General features: G+C 39.4%; 2 protein-coding genes across 3 annotated transcripts; one reads left to right on the top strand and one right to left on the bottom strand.

Moving 5' to 3' along the window:
• The first annotated feature begins 3571 nt into the window (after positions 1-3571).
• Positions 3572-11297, top strand: LOC142957962 (glycerol-3-phosphate dehydrogenase [NAD(+)], cytoplasmic). Its single transcript, XM_076099757.1, has 8 exons — positions 3572-3691; positions 5121-5298; positions 5580-5720; positions 5922-6060; positions 7658-7770; positions 8019-8255; positions 9894-10000; positions 10093-11297. Exons 1-8 carry the CDS (start codon positions 3648-3650, stop codon positions 10187-10189), a joined length of 1056 nt encoding a protein of 351 aa, XP_075955872.1. The 5' UTR covers positions 3572-3647; the 3' UTR covers positions 10190-11297.
• A 674-nt stretch (positions 11298-11971) lies between these two features.
• Positions 11972-21742, bottom strand: g6pd (glucose-6-phosphate dehydrogenase). 2 transcript variants are annotated; one of them, XM_076099755.1, is made up of 13 exons: positions 21672-21742; positions 19463-19581; positions 17007-17044; positions 16767-16875; positions 16072-16289; positions 15542-15700; positions 14773-14898; positions 14211-14304; positions 13939-14125; positions 13609-13844; positions 13383-13459; positions 13086-13178; positions 11972-13011 (listed from the first exon to the last, which is right to left on the bottom strand). In XM_076099755.1, exons 1-13 carry the CDS (start codon positions 21691-21693, stop codon positions 12921-12923), a joined length of 1569 nt encoding a protein of 522 aa, XP_075955870.1. In that variant the 5' UTR covers positions 21694-21742; the 3' UTR covers positions 11972-12920. The 2 variants fall into 2 exon arrangements, with proteins under 2 accessions (XP_075955870.1, XP_075955871.1); XM_076099756.1 differs by lacking the exon at positions 21672-21742 and adding an exon at positions 21514-21648.
• Positions 21743-21888: the final 146 nt, after the last annotated feature.

Genomic DNA, 21888 nt, shown 5'->3' on the forward strand with positions numbered 1-21888 from the left:
TCCGATATGTTGTGATGGATTAAAAAAAAAAGTCAGACTAACTGCATGGTCATCTGTCAACAGCTTCTCAAGACGTAGTATCAGATATGGGGGCATGAACCGAGCTGAGGTTCGTACGTGTTCAGTGAATCAGCATTAGAAATCCCAGCTGTGTGGTGGTGTTTGTCATCTGTCAATCTGAAGGAGCTCTTTGTAAAATAATTGATGGGACAGGTTTGTTTTCACTTACAAGTAGTGTTTCTTTATTATTATAGTTTTTTTTTAGGCATTTGCATGTCAGTGCTGAACATTCTTTACTTTTTTTCCTTTGGCTTTTGCTTTCATTGCTCTTGTTCCTCTTTCTTTCCACCAACTTTCCATTTTTATATGCATGTCATCCAACCTTACTTTATGCCCGACGTCTTCCCTCGTTAAAACCTGAGCATTTTTGCCAATATACTGTACTACCTCATCTTGCAGGGTGACAGCGCCCTTAAGAATTTACAAGCCAAGCAAATTAATAATAAAAAGGTAATTTCCATGTATAGAAAAGAGCAGAACAGGTTGAAAAAAAAAAAGAATCTGGCCTTAAGGCGAGTCCATGCGACATTTGCTGAGCAGTCTTTTTAACAGAAGACATTTTGACTTGTCACAGTAGGAAAATCAAAGGTGTAAATGCAGCAGTGTCTAACTCAAGTTTGCCAATATTAGCTACCATTAGCTACCATAAGCTACTATTCACATCAGAACAAGTAATCCTAGAAGCCGCAAAATCCCTGACCGCACTGAACTGAATTGAGAATAGTTTGACTTTTAGGAAATAAGCTTATTTGCAGAGAGTTAGATGGAAGAGTGATACTGTAAAATATGACGTGACAGCCAGGAGCTGGTTAGCTTAGCTTAGCACAGAGAGTGGAAACAGGTGGGTAGCAACAAATGACAACAACCTATAAGCCCTAACCCGTAAAACCACGTGTGTCGTTTTTGCTGTAGTAATTGAAAGTGTTACCTTTGGACAGAGCCAGGCTAGCTGTTTCCCCTTGTTTCCAGTCATTATGCTAAGCTAAGCTAACTGGCTGCTGGCTGTAAACATTCTCCACTCGAGAACTAAACCCATTTTTTTCCCATAATGCTGAACTTTTGCTTTTAAACACTTTTAGTATTTTGAAGAACATACAGTAAAATTAGGGAAAACAAGTATTTTAACATGAAAAAGAGACGGTTGGATACACAGCCACAAAATGAAATGGTGTACAACCAGGTGCTACTTACTGTATGATTTGCCTTCAAAATTCCCTTTCAATGACAATCACTGTATACGTTTAGAGAAATTTAATCTAATCTAAGGCAGTGTCTTACATTTTTACATGTAGATGCTGTTCATCACATTTAAGGGAATTTACCTTCGGTGTTTGTTAAGTTAACATGGCAAGAAAAAACTAATCAGTATAAATATGTTGAATGTGTTTTGCCATCTTCTAGGGCTCTGAGTTGCATGTAGCACTGTACAGTAGGCGTCTTAAATGTGGTCCATCAACGAACAGGTTTATCTGCAGTTTAGGTCATCTGTCGGTGTGTTTGGTTGGATATGAATATTTTCTTTTGAATTTGTATGTGTGTTTTTTAACAACGTTGCCCGCCGTCTGCGTCAGATTCAGAAGCTGAAAAAGGAAAAATTCAAAATGCTGCCCTCGTATCCAAAACACCGTATCTGTCATCAGTTAGTAAACATGTGGGCTCTGGCGGTGCATGTTCAATACTGTGTCTATTCTAACTCTGTTTACAAGAATCAAACAATATTCTGTTGCCGTTAATTTACTTGCACTCATTCCCATTGAGTTCTGTGTTTTCTTAACAGGAAATGGGAAATGTATAGAGTGTAGCAGTGTAGTGTTGTTATCAAGCACAATCATACCATCAACCGCAGTGTACTGTAAATATTGGATAATAATCTCATTGTAATTACGATCGTCTGATCTGTGTAACGTTGTACTTGTTGTATTTATTTAATCTAGACTATTGCGTGTCTCTTTTTCTGTATATATATATATGATTGTAGGTTTATTTATGAGAAGTATATTTATCAAATATTAAAGTATCAGGCTATTTCTATTCCTGTTCTTTGTATTGCTACGGTCACAGCTGCTTCAAATGTATCATCAGTAAATAAAGATGAACAGCTGGGTTGTTGTTGTCAAGCGGCCACTGCATGAGGTCATGCATCTCAATACAAGTCCGAGTATTAAAGATTGATTATTTTAGTCTGGTGATGTATAAAATGCAATGGCCTTGAAGCAGTTGTTATATTAAAGATTAAATGCTATGTGTTTCTTTTCAGTGGATAGAATTTTCTGTACATATTTTCTGTTCATTCTGATCAAGATCCATCAGAGTTTGTTCAGACATTCATGGTTCCCAGATGATGTACTGTGGTTACTTTGGTGATCCTCTGACTTGTCCTCTAGCGCCACCATGAGGTTGACATTTGTGGATTTGAGTAAAAAAACAAGTTTTGGAAGGATTATACATTTTGTTCACACATTCATGTTCCCCTAAAGATGAATTTGAATTACTTTGGTGATCCCTTTACCTTTTATAAAGCGCCATCATCGGGTCAAAATTGCAATTTGTGAAGTATGAATAACTAAATCTAACGACATTCCCTTCAGCCTCAGTTGTACTTTGTGTTGAGTGCTGTATAGCAACTGTTAGCATGTTAACACACTAACTAAATGCTGCACATGGTAAACATTATACCTGCTAAACATAAACAGCATTGTTGGCATGTTGACGTTAGCATTTAGCTTCAAAATACTGCAGCCAGATGGCACAGTGACTGTGGCCTTTTTTAGAGCGTATTAATTCATTAATATATTCAGAAGTCACTGATGTAATCAAGGAAAGTGAAGGTTGAACCACAAATAAAAACAGTCAGTAAGTTTTTAACTAGAGGTAAATATAAAGACATAAGGAAAGATTATTGCAATATTTGACTTCATGATACTGTTTGTACAAGTGGTGCAGATATACTGTATATAATCATGAAAACTCAATAAAGTAAGTTGGATTTTGTTCGTAGAAACCAGACATGATGAATCAGGAGTTTTGTAACTTCCTACTCTTCTGTTAGCTCCAACTCTTATGCAACAACTTCCCCTTTTGTGTGAGAGTCCTCCAGACCAAACAATTCTTCTCAATGTGCCGGCTCTGTTCTGCACCGTGACAACTCAACACAAGCTCCTGTGAGAGAGAAAAGCAAGAATGCATATAATAGAAAGGCTTAGTAGTACACAAGTCAAGGCCACAGTGTTTTATTTAAGCATAACATAACAAAGAAGGATGTTCTGCTAAATATACTGTGGTGCATTCTCAGCTTTTAACAACTTTCTACAACATTAAGCAGTTTAATGTGACTATATCAATGTATTATAGTTCATGCAGTAGCCATTGTTCACATGGGGACTTTAGTCCGCATTACTTTAAGCCTACTGACCTCTAATCAGCTGGATGAATGAGTGACCAGACCTTTAGAGGGCGGGTCATCGTCTCCCCTCGGATGAACCAATGAAAAGCAGGCGTGCTGTTGCGTGTTGCGTAACTCCACTGCAGGTTCACAGCCGCATACAGTGTCATCCTGCTATCCATCGGGTTAACTCTACCGCTACACAATGTCAGCGCCGAAGAAAGTCTGCATCATTGGCTCCGGGAACTGGCAAGTTGATAGCGTTGTCCAACTTTTAAAATGCGTTGCATGTTTAACCCGGGTGAGCCGTTGCTAGCCCGCTTAGCATCACTGGGCACCCAGCCGGCCAGCCAGATAGCTACCGTTAACTAGCAATCAGCCGCTTTTCTTATGATACAGTGAGATACGTTGTTGCATTAACTACTGTGTTGCATTTAATCAACGTTAGCTGCAACATTTGCCCGTTTTATATCATTGATTATGTTCATAGGAAACCGGCTGAGTAGACAGAAAACTGACCACATGTCATGATTAACGTTAATCATGACATGTGTCTGCAACGGACATACAACACGTGAGCTCACTCTGCTTAAAGCGCCACTACAGTATGAAAGTGTTATTGTTGTTCTGCTGCAATATGCATCACATTCCTCCCGTCAATGTCTTCTCTTTGTGAAGCCGAACCCCGTTCAACAGTGTCAACCTTGTCTACTTCAAAATCATACAAATGTAATAACAAGCCATGACTGAATACTTTAGTCCTCTGGTAAATTCGGCATATAGCTTTAGTTCATGAACCAAACACTTTAATTGTTTGAGTTAAAACTTGTTTTTATACACACTGTTTAAAGCTCATTTATGCTTTATGTATTGTTTTTTATGCCAAATGAATGCGTCTCTTACTATAGTAACATTACTGTTGGGTAAACGAACATACAATCAGAGTTCTCAATGGAGTTTTACACACAGTCAGCAACAGAAATACAACATGTCAGCGCTTTCTCCTTAGCAGCTCTACAGTAGAAATATGTTTGTTACTTTACAGTCACCATCTAATCTACAATGGTCATGTCTTTACATTATTGCCAACAGAAGATGGCCCCTTCAACAGTCTTATAATTAAGTTAACTTGTTGACTTCAAAGTCCCAGAGGTAAAATATAAAATCAAGCAATTATTTTTTTAAGTTCTCTAGTAAATCTGGCATATAGCTTTAGTTTATCAACCAGACAGATTCATTTGATTAGTTAAAACACAGTGTTTGTTCAGGATTGTAGCTATTGTTGGAAAAAAAACTAAAGTTCTTTATGTGTTCTTATGCCAGATTCATGTGTTGGCCCAAAGTATAAGAAGAATTCCTCAAAATCATGAGTAAAAAAACATAAAATCAGAATAGTTCTCAATGCAGTTTGGCGCGGTGTCGACACAGATTTCAGCTTATCTTCAGTGCTGCCTGCCGGGTCATCCTGCTGGTGATCAAAGAGCAGCAACGTTCAAAGTGAACCAGTAGAAACCACACAAGGGGCCCTGATTGTCAGGAGTCACGTGTTATTATCGACTCTGAGAAGTGATTAACATCTAGACTTAAAAAGGCAAAATCACTCTGTGTTGGATCTCTTCTGGACTCTTCTGTTTTCTTATGTAAATTAAATACTAACCTGTAACTATTAACCATACAGGGGTTCTGCCATTGCCAAGATAGTGGGTGCCAATGCTGCTCAGAATTCAAATTTTGACACCACCGTAAAGATGTGGGTGTTTGAGGAGATGGTGAACGGGCGCAAACTGACTGAAATAATCAACAGTGACCATGAAAATGTGAAGTACCTTCCTGGGCACAAGCTGCCAGCAAATGTGGTAAGAAACTGTTGGTTTGTCACCATTTAACATAATATGTATTATTATGAGGTATTATGTGTACAGAGACATGATGCTTTGTATCTGCGTTTGTTCTTGTTGCTTTAAATAGCTTCCTCTATCATCACCTCATCATAGATTTTTTTATACATTTGACCATTCTGGTATCAGTTTCCTTAATGTTCTCTTAGAGCAGGTTGTTGCACCAGACTTTAATGTCGGTTACATTTGATTTGTACGAGTCAGACCTCTTCCAAAATCGCCCTCCGATTCCTCCTCAGCTGGCCGTCTCAGACCTGGTGGAGGCCTCCAGTGACGCAGACATCTTGGTGTTTGTGATCCCGCATCAGTTTGTTGGGAAAGTGTGTGACACCATAAAGGACAAGATAAAGACTGATGCTCTGGGGATATCTCTCATCAAGGTTGGACTCTGCTCTTTGAAATTTTGCACCTTTTTGTCTCTAAATAGTGGTGCGATGCTACTTCATGTTGTATACCAGACTCTTAGTTTACTTCCAGGTTGAAGCCGTAAACCAGTTGAGAAGTGTGATCTTTCACCCAAATACCAGCTTCTGTGTATGGCTTCATGTAAAAACACTGCTTGTGTGTTTCTGTTCCTCCAGGGCGTAGACGAGGGGCCTGATGGACTTAAACTCATCTCTGATGTGATCCAGGAGAAGCTTGGCATCAACATGAGTGTGCTGATGGGGGCCAACATTGCCAATGAGGTTGCTGATGAGAAGTTTTGTGAGACCACCATCGGTTAGTCTGTTCTACATATTTTTGATTGCTCAGCTTAGGGATGTTTTGAAAGAAACGCTTATTATTTAATTAGGACAAATATGCACATTTTTAAAGTTACAATAAGCAGGTTTTAGTCTTGAAGCAGGAAGTATGTTTGTTGTGGTTTGTGTTCTCTATCTTTCTGCGTCGTCAGCATAAGTGTGTCATTTTAATCCTACTCTGTAAATGACAGAGTGGGCTTGTTCAGTCTGACATTTGCTTTCTACCCGTCTTTGTACGCACCACATGACTGCATGCTTTTAGTGTTTGAAAGGATTGATATTTATATCAGTGCTGTGAAATGCTGTGAAACGGCAGCACAATACTTCCTTTCTTTCCATACAAAACAATATAATTGCTGTGTGTTATTTGCTCAGTGATAAATGGAGCGGGAAGCTTAAAGAGCAAACAAATCAAGTTTGTCTGCTCCAGTTAAAATCCTGGGACGAATGGTTTGTAATGTGTAGCGACAATTCTAGGAGAAATATGTTGTAATGTGAACAAAGAAGTGTGGTTTAAAGAGTACATACAAGTATAATTAATAGATGTGAGAGCCAGTCCTCACTGTTTAACCTGTAAAAATATGCATTAATCCACCGATCCGAACCTGCAAACCACTAACTCTTTGCATTATAGCAGCACTGAGGACTGAGAGACTGAGAGACGAGGACACAGACACTGAGTGTGCTGAGCTCTCCTCGGAGCTCGTCCCACAGGGAGCGGCTCGTCTTTCTCCAATGCACAGTAGAGGAAAGGTCTAGGCTGAATAACTGTAACAATTACACTGTTGCTCATTGTTAAATACGGTGGGAGCCTCTTATAATGATCACGGTTACAGTAACCAGCCGCTGATATGGATCAAAAAGCTTGTGACAGAATCATTCTTATTCTAATGCTGTAAAGATAATTCACTTATAGTCTTCATTTTGGGTCTATTCGTACTTGATTTATGGAAAAACATTTTTAAATCTAATGTTAGTTTAATTTAATTTTACTTTTCTTGCTTCACGGTAACCCGTCTACTTCCAGCTGCGTGCTCGTTGAAATCATGACGAGAAAACGACCGTGCACCTGTAGTTGAAGCCGCTCCTTGTCAAGTGGATTGATGGTGCCTGGTTATGTAATGCCCCCAAAGTGAAACTCTGCCACTGCAGCGTGGGTAGCACTTGCAGACGAACAATGCCCCCCCCCCCCCCCCCTTCAAGGTTCATCTTTATGCAGCACCCGAGCTGCAGTGACACAGAACCAGACGAAAGCCAGCAAAGACTCACCTCAAGCGAGCAACGCTCTCTATTTCACTACTTAATATTCATGTAATAAATACACAAATGTCAAATTAGGAGGTAATCTGACTAATAAAGAAAAACAAAGACAATTGGTTATAATAATCACTTTGACAGACGTGATCACATATTTAGTACATATTTACTCACTGATCAGAAGGTGTCTAGTTTTGATCATGACTCTTCAAAGTCTAAAATCAAAGTATAACTATTTAAAATGGTCGTGACATCAATTCATATTGTAGATATACCAAAAGATAACCAGGTTCTTTTTTTTTTTTTTCTGCTGGCAGGGTGTAAGAATAAAATCCACGGGGCTCTCCTGAAGGAACTCATGCAGACCACCAACTTCCGAGTCACTGTGGTAGAAGAGTACGATGTGGTGGAAATCTGTGGAGCCCTGAAGGTGAGCTTTTTATTACAGAAACACAGCTGCATGCAGCAGAAGTGGGGTTCATGCCCGTCTTACACTGAGTCATCATGCTAAATTACTATTGTGCAACATTGAAAATACTTTGGCCAAGTGGAACAAGTGTCCATTTAGTATTTAAATGTTGATCCTCCAGATAGTCTGCGTCTTGTCCAAAAGTATCCAGGAGTGTCTTCGTCTCTTGTGCCTAAAAGTACAACTTTGCCTCCTCGTCCGTCCTTCAGAACATCGTTGCGGTGGGAGCCGGTTTCTGTGACGGTCTGGGCTTCGGAGACAACACGAAGGCAGCAGTGATCCGGTTAGGCCTGATGGAGATGATTGCATTCGCCCGCATTTTCTGCACTGCCGGCCCCGTGTCCTCTGCAACCTTCCTGGAGAGCTGCGGTGTGGCCGACCTCATCACAACCTGCTACGGCGGCCGCAACCGCAAAGTAGCAGAAGCCTTTGTAAAGACGGGGAAGGTGAGCGCTTAGATTAGAGCAAATGCATTTACCGCTTTTTGGAAAATTAAAAGTTTTTTTTAATATTGTTTAGACAAAGTTAGACAAAGACAGACTACAAAAACAAAAGAGGACAAAAGCAAACTGGGTACAAGTTTAGACTGATGGGTAGAAGAGTCAAAAACAGGTTTTTAGAAACGATCAGATTCAGCAGTCAAAGCTGATGAATAAATGGATAAAATAAATATTTAAAATTAGTAGTAAAAGAGCACAACACACTTCTGTAGGTGCACGACCACTGTGGACAAACTACAACGAGCCAAGAAGGGAAACTAAAATAAACACGCTGCTGTCTTTAAATGTCTTTAATAAAAGGTTTAATATTCGACCACAAGTGGTTGACAGTGTAATGGTAAAAATATGCATTTGAGCTTTGTGTCCTCGATGTGAACTCTCAGTGAACTCGAAAACTTACGTGTCATCTATTAAGGAAAATGGCTACTGGAAAAGTAACAAAACTACTTGCAGAGTGGCAAGAACAACTTGTTCCTTCCATGGAGTAAAGAAAGTGCAGACTAAGCAGTAATCAGAACTGGTGGTTGAAACACCTCATGTTACCTTGAATGTATCGAAGCTGTGAAAAGTCAGCTGGATGCAGCAGACAAGCCCTCGTGGGTGCTGCACTTTTGAGAAATAACTTGTTGCTGTATAAATAAAGGAGCTTGTGTGATACAGATTTTGAAGCATTCACACAGTCTACTGAATACGTAGCTGTTGTGCTTTCTTCCCTCTTGCAAGAGAATAAACGGAAAAAGACAACTTTGAATCTTCTGAAGACTTCATTATTGATTTGTGAACAAAACTCTCTTCTCCCGATTAACTTAGGAATCTTCCATCACAACAGTAAAGACAAAGGAAATAAATATATATATTTATGAATTACAACCTTGTCGACTTGATAACGAGCTCTAATAGAGTGCGATAAAGTAAATATATTGAACTTCAAAATATAAAATAAAAGATAATAAAATCCATTTTATCGCAATAGAGCTTAAGAAAGGTGCTTAAAATCACGTGTTAATGCACCTTTAACCCACTTTGTTTAAAAATGTTTCATATTTTGATATACTGAAGTTTCTGCACTTCACACTTCAAACAGTAAAGTATATTTTTAGACGAGCAAATCCAAATAGCAGTTAATAAGGCTGATGCAGCAATATGGCTATCTTACGTACACATAACTCAGAAAATACTATAAAAATACATAATGTTACTTAATATTAACTACAATATGAAACAGAATACTCACAACACTGGTGGCATTATTATTATTCCGATGTTTTAAAGACACACTTTTACTGTGAAGACACTGCAGTTTTGTGCTTTTTCCCTCCCTCTACCAGCATAACTCTTTCTAAATACAATCTTCAACCTTAATATAATAATGAAAAGGACAAATAATATCTCGCCGTTTATAGAAAGTAATTATGAAATGATTCAAGCCCACTGTACCGTACTAAAAGGTAATTTACAGTCCGCTACTTGCTGAAATGTTTTTGGTCCAGAGGTACGTAAGCTGAGGAAGCTTGTAAAAGCTCGTGTGTGGACCGTCTCTCCTTTTCCACTGAACACGAGTCCACCCTTCATGTTTCTTCTCAGTCCATCGAGGAGCTGGAGAAGGAGATGCTGAACGGCCAGAAGCTGCAGGGACCAGCAACAGCAGCTGAGGTCTATCTCATCCTCGAGCACAAAAACCTCATTGACAAGTAAGTTAAGCAGCAACACGACACACCGGATCTCATCAGACATCATTCCAGCTGTATTTATGCACTCAACAATGCCTCCTCCTTCCTCCCAGGTTCCCTCTGTTCAATGCAGTGTATCAGATCTGCTTTCAGGGCCATCCAGTCACAGAGTTCATAAGCTGTTTGCAGAACCACCCAGAGCACATGTAAAAACAACAACAACAACAAACTGACCAAGTGCCTTTTTAACTGGAGAGCATTAACCTTTTCTCACCTGTTACCGGTCAGAAATAGACGGGGGACCAGTCACTCCACAGCTGTCGTGCAACCGAGCGGCTCCAGCCAGCGAGTGCAATGTTCACTTATTAAAAGAGGTTGCGTAACATTCGTGCATGTTCAGCTGTAGTTTTACCGCTTTGTCCTTAACGCTCAGTTTCTTTTTAAGTGCTTTCGTTTATTTCCTGACACGTGCATGATGACTTGAGTAGTAATTGATGACGGGGTTCTTTTCCCTTGTGATTGACAGACAGCACTTTTTGCCTGAGTTTTTTAGTTTTGTTTTTTAGAAAGCAACCCAATTGAAAACACTTATGAATATATCCAGACTTTACTGGATATCAAATTGATCATAATACAATATTTTTCTAAAAATGTTTGACTGCCATTCATTCAGTACCATGTTTGTACGATGTTCAAATGGCACCACATCATGCATTCAGATTTGGGCAAAGACCTGTTGACGGCCTTCTGTGAGGAGTTATTGTTGTCGTCCAGTGAAAGCCTGTCCATCAAGTTATTAATCATGTAATACCTCAGATAATTATGTCCTTGCTTGCTCTAAAGGTGTCTTACATAATTCACTGTTTCCTGTCTTGTACTGTGTATTAACATACTGTCAATCGCACAACTGTTTTTAACATAAAAACTGACAGTGCCTTAGAATGCACGATTGTGTATTTTTGGCCATTGATTTTTTTTTTTTTTGGGTCCAAACCAAAGACTTAACTACTTAACGTCCAATATTCCATTTGTTTTTGTGACCCTGCCTGATTTTCATTGATTTGCGGCTCATGTGTGTTGGTAATTATATCAACTTTTGTCTGTAAATAAACTAATTCTAATCATCGCTTGAATCCTTTTTCACTCCCTCACACATTTATCTCAAACTACAAATCACTGCAGCGGGAATCTTAGTTGGAAGAAATACTGCCAACTTTTAAATTTAAAAAAAGCAAAGAACAAACTATCGTAGTGGCAGGAGAATACAAGTGAAGTGGTCATTTGACAGTACTAGCTCAGCTTCATGTCAAAATAGTTCAAACAAGGCTGAAATTGAACTCATTTATTGTTCCAATAACAAAAGCTTTCATCTCTTATTTAGAAAATGTTAAAATTGTGGAAGGCTTATTTGAAAATATTTGCCTTTTTAATGACTGAATTTTTCTAACGTGTTGTACTAGGACTTTATAGCATGATGGACTTTGACTTTTTATGATACTATGAAGGTTAATGACTTTATGACATCTTACGAGTACAATGACCTTTTTATTATATACTATGCTTAGACTTTTTTGAACATGTTTATAGTACAATACTATACAATGACATTTGTATGGTGTATTATACTTTTTATGGCTTCGACATTTAAGACATACTATACTACAAATCTTTTCATGATATTTTTATGAAATACTGACTTTAAATGACATTTTAAGTTAAACTTTCACCCCAAACTTTGGCATTTTGAGTCCGATATCTCAGCGCCACTACGCACCACCTCTCCGGCAGTGCGCGGCTGCAAGCCAGTGCGTAATGCTGCCTCCAGACTCTTCCGCTCATCCTATTTGGCCTGAGCCCCTCATGGGTTTCACCGGAGAACACTCAGACACCAGCAGCGACGGCTCATCTCCATGACATGACTCAGTTAACTTTATAAAAATGAAAGAAGGTACAACATTGTGCTTAAAGCAATAAAAACCACAGAGCATGAAACCCGTTTACAGAGAAGCTAAAGCTAGTTTATTTATTACAAGTAGTGGAAATGTAGCTAGCTTTACATTGTGCACCTAACAGCAGTATCCAGTACGTTATTACATAGACATTCACTGTTGACCTGCGGTAGACACCGCTGCCGTCTGAATATTTTTGAAATATGGAATAAACATCAGCAGCTTAAATTAACCTAAAAAACATGTAAACAAAAAGGGAATGACGCTCAGAAGAAGGCTACTAAACAAGACAGAGCTCGTTTGGTTTGTCCATCAGGACTCTTAAGACTATTCCAGTATGAATGCTGTGAAGAGAAAAGTGCCCGCATTGCCCTTTTTAAACCACATTGTCTATCTAGCTTAAAGAGGAGGCAGAAAGAGTACGCAAGTTGTAAAAATAAATTCCACTAAGTGTGATTAATAACTGCAGTCAAAGCATAATGGTATTACAATCACAATGTTATTAAGAGTGACAGCTGGTGAACAATCCGTCCTGCTGTTCCTCGTCTCCGCTGTGTTCAGTTACCGTCTTTGGTACACCGCTTACGATGACTGAGCATGACTCAGCTGAGTGTTTTGTTGTTGCTCCGCTATTGATATCCAGACATGGAGCTAGTTCATCAGACATGTTGTGTTTGTTTAGCTTTGTTTTTTTGTTCACCGATTTCTTTTGTTCCCTCTCCAACTGAATTGGTCCCACCTCTCAAATATAACATGGAAAGTTGCTGTGAATGTATGAAGAAGTGCAGTATAAGCCCATGATGACGGCATAAATAGATCACTATCTTTTGAATGTCTGATGAACTGGTTCCAAGGAATAATTGCCATCCCTGATAAATGTTAGCTTGTTTCTGCTACAGCAATGGATCCACATAGTGGAAACTCCTCTTTCCCCAAAAAGACACGGCTCACTCACCCCCTCCTGCTATCCTACCTCTACTCCTCATCACAATTCACAACCTGTGAGGGTTGACCCATTTGTAAGTGCCTTCATAGCGAAATCCAACTTTCTTTGCCAGGTCGTCTGCTTCTGTTGGGCCCCGACTGACAAAAGAAAGTGAAACAATCACAATCAACACCATTTTCCAATTGAAGGAATACTGAACAACATTTCCTACCTTCCATATTTGTAAGAAATAGGTTTGGGCTTCTCTCTGTCTATGTGATGAAGAAGAGGTGTGAAGATCCTCCATGCTTCCCTTAGTTCATCACTGCAAAGACAAACAAGTCAGCATGCGGTGGAGGACATTACATCATAGCTGTATGTAAGGTTTTAACAACAGTTTCCCTTCTTCTCTGAGGCAGAGAAAAGATGCACTATGTCGCCATCTAGTGCAAAGAACTGGTAGGTTTACTGACAGGTTTAGTTTACAAGTAGTAACATGAGACAACACTAGTGAAAAACAAAGACACACCTGCGCACAAAGTGCATCTGACTCCCACAGAAGACGTCCAGGATGAGACGCTCGTAAGCGTCTGGAAGCTTCACGTCCTGGAAACAAGACACATTTTAAATCGTTTCTTTCTTAATTAAAAAAACATTCGGTTAAGAAATTAGAGACGCGATACAGACAGCTACTTTCTTTGTATTCGCTATATAAATCACTTGCTCTTTGCATAAACAAATCAACTTGAACATGCCTTGTATCTACTCTTGTAGGTGAGGTCCAGCTCAGTTTCCTCAGGGCTGAAGTAGACACCAGGCTTCTTGCTCATCATCTTGGCGTAGACGGCCTCGTTGGGCTGCACACGCACCACGAGCTCATTCCTGCGACACTGATTTCCAAAAATGTCCCCTGGGACATCTGTGAACTGCAGCCGCACCTCAGCTTTCCTCTCATTCAGTGCTTTTCCACAGCGAAGGATGAAAGGAACACCTGAGGAGCGAAACACAACGCCGAAGCCTCATGAAAGAGCACGGGAGACATCAGTGGGATTTTTTTTTTTTTTTAAAGGCCACAGTGTGTTTACCATCCCAGCGTTCGTTGTGCACATAAAGTACAGCAGCGGTGAAGGTGGCCTGAGTGGATCCTTTAGGAACTGTGGGATCATCGAGATAACCCAGTTTGGCATCTCCCTCCCCCTCTGGATTCCCCACATACTGACCCAGCACCACATCAGATATGGGCACCGGAGCGATGCACTTCAGCACCTTCACCTGCGAGAAGGAACACAAGAGAAACAGGACATAACTTAACATATCTCTCCATATTTGCAGTAGTGTTCGAGAGACGATTTTGTACCTTTTCATCCCTGACATCATCAGAGCTGGTGGAAGCTGGTTTCTCCATGGCCACCAGGCAGAGCATCTGGAGCAAGTGGTTCTGCATGACATCACTGATCGGGGGGGGGCAAAGGGAACAAACAGGTGGTCACACAAAAGACGGAGAGGAGATCGCTTTGATAATCGTCATAAAACGATAACCGATGTGTTAAAACTGGTTAAATCAACACTTTCTATGACGCCCATGTCTATAATGCGTTATAAACTATACTTATGCATTATACTCTGCTTATTGCCTTGTATAATAATAGTTATAAGCATAAACATTCATAATTAGGGTTATCAATGGATTTAAATGAATGATTGTCCATAGTTTATCATTTTTATCTGATCGAAATGTACCTTAAAGGGAGATTAGTCAAGTATGTATTACTCTTATCAACATGCTATATTATTTGTAGATGACTTTAAAAAGGAGGTAAGATTCCTAATTTATAAATACTAAACAAAACTTTAAGCATTCAACTTTAATATTGAAGTTCAAAGACAAACTTTAGGGATTTATTTTTCTCTCCACTCACCGGATGATGCCAAAATCATCAAAGTAGCCTCCTCGTCCCTGAGTCCCAAACGGCTCTTTAAAGGTGAGAACAACACAGGCCAAGCTGTCCCTGTTCCAGATCGGCCCGAAGATTCGGTTCCCAAACCTGCAATGACCGTCACATTATTCTTTGTGTCTCTGTCTGTCTGTCTGTCTCTCTCCCCGTCTCCGTCTCTCTGTGTCTGTGTCTCTGTGTCTGTTTGTGTCTGTGTCTCTGTGTCTGTTTGTGTCTGTTTGTGTCTGTGTCTGTTTGTGTCTCTGTGTCTGTGTCTCTGTCTTTGTCCGTCTGTGTCTGTCTCTCTGTGTCTCTCTATGTCCGTCTGTCTCTCTGTCTCTCTCTCTGTGTCTAGTGAATTACTTGTCAGTGAAATTCTTGCTCATAGTATGTGCAAGAATTTGGACCCGCTCAAGGATCTAGAGCTGGTGTCTCTCATCTTCCACTTGAGAGTGGACCCCAAAACTCAATATCTCGTACTGTAGGTATCCTATAATATATTATAATACTATGGGCTAAAAATAACACAGGGAAGTACTACTAAGTATTAACACTACGGGTAAATATAAATAATATCAACACCACCTTTACCCGTAATGTTTGGGAAAAGACTGCCGTTCGTGACAACACGCATAAACAATCTTCAACGGGTTGAGACTTTCTTCCTCTACACATGTTCACGATATCCCATTCAATAAATAAATAAAATAAATGCACGCAATGAAGCGTTCTTATCGGACGATGCTTGTCTCACCTGAGCACCATGAGGTTCTGCACCATTTCCTTGCCCAGATAGTGATCTATACGGTAGATTTGGTCCTCAGTGAAGAGCGAGGAGAGGTGAGTGGACAGCTCCTCGGAGCTCTGAAGGTCGTGTCCAAACGGCTTCTCTACGATCACCCTGGTCCACCCTCTACACACACAGAGAGAGGGAAAATAACACGTCAAGTCCACTTTGATTGACCTCAATGACACATTAGTGGGACACAACTGTTTAAATTGGGTTTTCTGCTTAAATCTGAATTAAAAGAAAGTGAGGCAAAGATCACAAAAAGAACATGACAGAAGTTGTAGAGGATCACTTGTTTCCTCCATCAGACCAACTTATAAAAGTAAGAGATGAAGACAAATGAAGGAAAACTACTACTACATACACTAAATTGCCAGGTTATAAAAAGGTACACCTCGAGAAAATCATTTTTATTTGTAATGTTCTGTTTTTAGAGCGGTGTTGATTTAACGGCATCATTTTGCAGTGTAACAAAGCAGAAGTAGTGTACTGACTTGGTGCTCATACAGCGGTGCTTGATGTTCTTGCTGACATCGTGGTAGACGGTGGGCGGCAGCGCCAGGTAGAAGAGCCGGTTTGCCTCGGGTCCTCCGGGAAGAGACGTGATGTGCGTGTCGAGTTTAGAGAAGGAACTCTCGTCAGCATATTTCCCACTGATGTACGTGTTCCTCCCGAAGAAGGCCGACAACCGGTCTGCATCTTTATCCGTCGCCTGGGTCAGAGGGTGGGAACGTTTACACACCCACGGATTAAATAAGGATGTTTTTAAAAAGAATGTTGGTCTAAAAAGGCTGACTTCCTTTGGCCACTTGGGGGCAGCAGAACAGAGCTGTTAACACAACACTGACATATCATCACCTTCTAAATTCAAGCGGCAAACTTATTACTAGGTTTCTAAACCTTTTTTTCTGCTGTGGCCGAAAACGACGCCATGAGAGCGGAGAGAGTGAACCAAAACAGTAAAGTTGCGGACCGTAGAGCTAAACCATAAACTTAAACTCACTATAAAGCTCTGTAAAGCTGAGTGGAGCTGCAGATTAAGGTGATAAATCTCTGTCGGTCCATCGTCGTTTAGGATTAGGCCAAAGGAGGGAGGAATGGCAGATGGACCTAAGGACATTATTTTTGCTACTGTCTGCTCTAAATTCCTCTATCCTCCTTGAGATCTATCTCAAAAGTGCAGTTTTACCTTCAGGTATGGCAAGCAAGAAGTCCGAATGGCATCAACTGTCAGGTCAGAGCGAGCAAAGCCCACGAAATAAGTCTGCTCAGGGAGGAGGCCGTCTCTGAACAACCACCTGGGAGAGAGCAGATCAATATATGGATCAAACTATAGAAGCTGCCGTCCAGATTAGAAGAGTCTCCTTCCTCAGACTCGGCTTTGCTATTGATGGCTCATCCTTTTCACGGGGGTCAGAGGTTCGCTCACCATAGAGTTGGGTAGATCTTCTTCTTAGCCAGATCCCCCTACAGGTGCAAACACACAATCACAAATATGATTTCACCAAATAAATCTAGGTCGCAACACACAATCATTAGGTGTGGATGCTGTGTTTGGTTTTACTGTGCACCCTATTTAACCAATGCACTTTGTCAGAGTGGTGATTTGTTTTCCATGAAACAAGTTGCTGCCGCACCAGAGGTCACACGGTCTGGCAACAGGTAAGTAGGCAGCTTTGTCTAATTTTAGGGATTGCGCCACTTTAGTAATCCCACTGAGAGTAAATGCCAACCACCAACAGACTGTGTGGAGACAAAAGACAGTCCCTGGTGCCAAATTAAATCATGTTGAAGAACCTGTTGCTAAGTAGTTTAACTATAAGATGTGTAAGACAGGAGGAAGTAGGAAATCTGAGATGAACCGAAGCATACCTCAAATCAATACAAGGAGAAGACAGGACAGGACATTAGAAGTCAACTTAACCAAAAAGTAGTTCCTTTAACAGTAGATTGTTGGCTTAAATCACAATCTGACATCTCACTTTATTCATCTCTTCCTCAACTGGAAATTCAACTCCATGTGTTACCCTGCTTCTTTGTTTAAGACTGCGTGTTTAAAATAATTGCTGATGAGAAGAACTGAACAGAAATGTCTTTAATGTTACACTTAAGTTAGGAAGTTGGTCATTGATGTGGTCTGGTATGTACAAAGTCATAACACAACACAAGCCAAGGACAAACCTGTTAAACAAACCTTTCATATCATGAAGCTGCACCGCTATAACCGTTGAATTAGTATCAGTAAGTAAATGTTTGATAGTGTGGCGTGACTGTAAGTTAACACTTGATGATAAACATGCAAGTATCTCGCAGTGCAGCCATTTAAAAACAGCTGCAGAAACACACACACACACACACACAAACACGCATCTATGAACCAAGTGGGGCCAGAGTGAGATTACACACACAGCCCAGCACTTCCTGTGCCAGTGAAAGAAAACAGCTGACTGTCAGTGACACTGCAAAAAAGAAAGAACTCATTCCCCAACTGAGCAAACAGTGCAAGAGAAGGAAGGACTGAGCAAATCTAATATGCAGGCTGACTAGATGTTCTGGTTTGAGTATTGAGAAGCATTAACAACTATTTGAAATAAATAAATAAATATATATTTATATATAATTTACAAAACAATATTTTTAAAAAATATACAAAAAAAAATAGTTATTATATACAAGTGTAAAAAAAAAATCCACATATAAAAATAAGATGTACTAATATATTGTTGATGCTCTCACAAATATTTCCTTTTTTGTAATCAGATGTAATAGAAATCCACACATATATATATATACATATACATATACATATACATATACACATACATATACACATACATACATACATACATACATACATATATATATATATATATTTAAAGTGATTGCTTTTTTTTGAGACTTTTGTAATTTCGCTTGATTTACAAATGCTTTTTTTTTTTTTTCCAACAGAACAAAACTGCTCAGCCCTCTCCATGTTGAGCGCTGTGTGGAGGCACTAGATGTGCTTTGAATCCCATATAAAGAAGCTTTAAATGGGAGAAACTAATGAATGAGTAGGAGACACATTTAGATCGTCGGGTAGAGAAGAAGAATGCAAAGAGAGAAACAAAGAAACAGTTCTAAAAATACCTGAAATGATTTTAGTTCATGAACTCGACACCTGACCAGTATGAGGAAATAGTGAAAAGGACATTTCTGATCACATTGAGATTGATCAACTTATTATTCCATTTATTTTAGCAGTAAAGGAAATTAATTATGTCTGTGACATTGAAAGTCACAAAGTTGGTTGACTTATTCTTTGCAAAATAACACAATTCAAATTTTTTAGTTGTTGAATTGACTTTATTTAATCTAATGAAAGTTGTTATACAACTATTTTATATTGTAAGTTATCTTATCTGTGTAAATACAATAAACAGATGCATTTGAGGGGTGCGTTTGATTTAAATGAGCACAAAAAGAGTTTTTAAGATGCCATGTTTAAAAGATATGATTTACACACTATTGAAAAGAGGAACCTTGAGGTTTTTTCTGCCTCCGTGTCGGGCTCGTGAAAGCTTGGACGACTGTGTGGTGAAATCAGTTTCAACAGTTCCTTAATCGCACACATGTGCAATTATTGCAGTACACTCATCCGTAATCATGGCCAACAATGATTGCCTAAGAGGCCTGAACAGTAAATGTGTCGAAATTATAAAAGGTAACAGAACAGTTACATGCTGCTGGTTGGTCCTAAAAGATGAATTTATTTATTTTAAATCACGCAGTACATTTTGTGTGATTAAGACATTTCACACGTGTCATTGTATTTCTCAAGTGTTGCACCATATTTATATAATTCACTGACTAGATTTTGAGTCCCCTCCCCTGCTCTGCTCTCACCGATGCTCCCATGATGATGAAGATGTGAGCGGACTGATCGAACTCTTTATCTTCATGGAGCTCCTTCCTCAGCTCCCCAAACACCTCCGACCGAGAGAAGGGAAGTTTGCTCATTTTCTCTAAAAAAAGGAGACAAAAAAAACACCACCCCCCAGTAAATAAAGATTGTCCAAAGTTATTTTACATGTTAAAGCAACATCGGGGAGACAAATACAGACAGTGGTCTACCGAAAAAGAATGCATCAGTGCTGCCGATGATTTGATAAAAATAAAAATGGAAGAAAGTTTGTTGAGTCATATGTGATATAATGGACTTTTGCTCCTGGCTGGTAGAACCGTAATAGCTTTGTATAATTGTTGCAGTTTAGGTGAAGCAGTGCAGAGTCTGATTTGAAAATTCTGCACTGTCATTGGTCACCGTGTCAGCGACATTTTCATACTAAATTAATATTAACTGAATGGTACTTAAATGATTACGTGATTATCCAAGATGAAAGACAGAAAACTAATCGTCAACAATTCTGATATTACAATCTTTGTTTAAGTGTTTTTTCAAGCAAAAGATCCAAACATTCACTGGTTTTAACCTTTACAAATGTGTGGATTTGCAGCTTTTCCGGTTTTATAAAATTGTAAATTTTATATTTTTGGGTTTCGGACAGTTGGACAGACAAGCAGGCAATTTGCTGACGTCACTTTCTCAGAATTAGGTTGTTTTCACCATTTTCGCATATTTTAAAAATACACTACTCCTGTTCTTTCAGTTGATTAATTTAATAGAAAAAAATATTGATTGATTTACATTGAGCTGCAACGGTTAGTCAATGAATTGACTGATATGTATTGTTTCAAGTAATTTTGGGGTATTTGCTGGTTTCCTTTATCTTCTGTGATTGTAAACGGAATAGCTCTGGATTTTGAAAAATATTCAAAAATAAACATTTATAGACCAAACGATTAATAGAAAAAATAATAGTTGGATTAATCAATAATGAAAATAATCGTTACCGGCAGAAACCAATGGATACCTGAAACCACAGTATTATTTTCTCTATATACTATATTATATTTAGGACCTCTGCACTACTTTATATCTTCAATCTTCTTTATTTTTTTACATTTTGTTGTTGCATTGTTGTCATTTTCATCGACTAGCCCTGTAACATGTATTGTTGTGCATATGACAAATAAAAACGAGATTAAAACCATAAAACACAGCACTATTGTTTGAAAATGGTCAGCTGTGACATAAAGTAGGCTATATGTGACTTTTACTAATGGGCCAAGAGGAAAACAAACACTGGCATTGGTCCATTACTTCCTCCATTATCCAACAATTAAAAGATAAGGAGCAAGATTTTTGAGAGATAATAAACTTGGATTTCCTTGTGAATCATGGCAGCAATGAACCAAATCAGGAAGTAGGTACTTTTTCACCGATTTCAACACCAACACAAATGGTAATTTAGTGGGTGAAGTGTTCCTTTACCTGCGTTAAAATGGACAATCAACAGTCATGTGAGGTTACAGATGAATATCATCCCTAGTATTAACATAAACAACACTCAGAAGGACACCACGTGTATTTCCTGTTAGACTACTACCACTAGCTCCCAGATTTAGCCCGACACACAACACACTATAATGATATTAGTCAAATCCTCCACATAATCCTGTATTTACAGGGCTAAACTAGATACGTTCGGGTAACACATCAAGATAACGAGGGCTGACATGTTGCTGCCCATCATGTTAGCTACCAACATCCAGCCTGAAACACCTCACAATATGCTGCTATTTAACCACATTTACGTTAGTAATGACTGCATGCTGGGCTAACTAAAACTAAAAACCGCTCTGTCATCATCCCTTTAGATTCACATACTCATGTTATAAACATGACAGACTTGACAAGCGATACAATTCAAAAACTTCCGCTCCGCAGCTAGCAAAACATCCACCTAGCTTAAAACGAACGTTAGCTTATACACACGCGACAGTGACTAACGGTTATAAGTTAGCTCAATAGAAGTGAATCTACTGCTACTCACGGGTCCGTTGGCAGTTTAGCGTCAAACCGTGGACTGACAGCGTCGTACCAGAGGCTTCACGGTACACACTCTCACTCACAGAGTCCTGCCTACTTCCCTGTTTAAGTGACAAAGAGGAAACGGAGAGGTTTTTTTTATTGGTTTGGGGAGAAACTCACCAGCGCTCGCTCGAGTTCCCATCGCGCGTCCAATCGAGTGACGTCATCGACTCTGCCGATGGGCGTGGTTTAACATTACGACCCCCTCATCACGCTCTCACGCTCTCACGCTCAAACACACCACACTGCCAATAATGAAAAACCAGACAGGTGGGAATTGAAAGGAGCAAGAGGAAAAAGGAGCAATTGTTTTGTTTAATCTTTGAACACAATCTCT

Source organism: Anarhichas minor, unplaced genomic scaffold (genome assembly GCF_050575085.1).
Source record: "Anarhichas minor isolate MPS153535 unplaced genomic scaffold, ASM5057508v1 ptg000003l, whole genome shotgun sequence".
Classification (NCBI taxonomy): Eukaryota; Metazoa; Chordata; class Actinopteri; order Perciformes; family Anarhichadidae; genus Anarhichas; species Anarhichas minor.

Excerpts from the sequence above, each read along its gene's own strand:
- g6pd (XM_076099755.1), bottom strand. The coding sequence starts at position 21,693 with ATGGGAACTCGAGCGAGCGCTG. Across the intron at positions 16,876-17,006 it reads AAGATCTACCCAACTCTATG|GTGGTTGTTCAGAGACGGCC; the intron begins GTGAGCGAACCT and ends GCTCTCTCCCAG. Across the intron at positions 14,899-15,541 it reads CAGAACCTCATGGTGCTCAG|GTTTGGGAACCGAATCTTCG; the intron begins GTGAGACAAGCA and ends CGGTCATTGCAG.
- LOC142957962 (XM_076099757.1), top strand. The coding sequence starts at position 3,648 with ATGTCAGCGCCGAAGAAAGTCTGCATCATTGGCTCCGGGAACTG. Across the intron at positions 3,692-5,120 it reads ATCATTGGCTCCGGGAACTG|GGGTTCTGCCATTGCCAAGA; the intron begins GCAAGTTGATAG and ends TTAACCATACAG. Across the intron at positions 5,299-5,579 it reads ACAAGCTGCCAGCAAATGTG|CTGGCCGTCTCAGACCTGGT; the intron begins GTAAGAAACTGT and ends ATTCCTCCTCAG.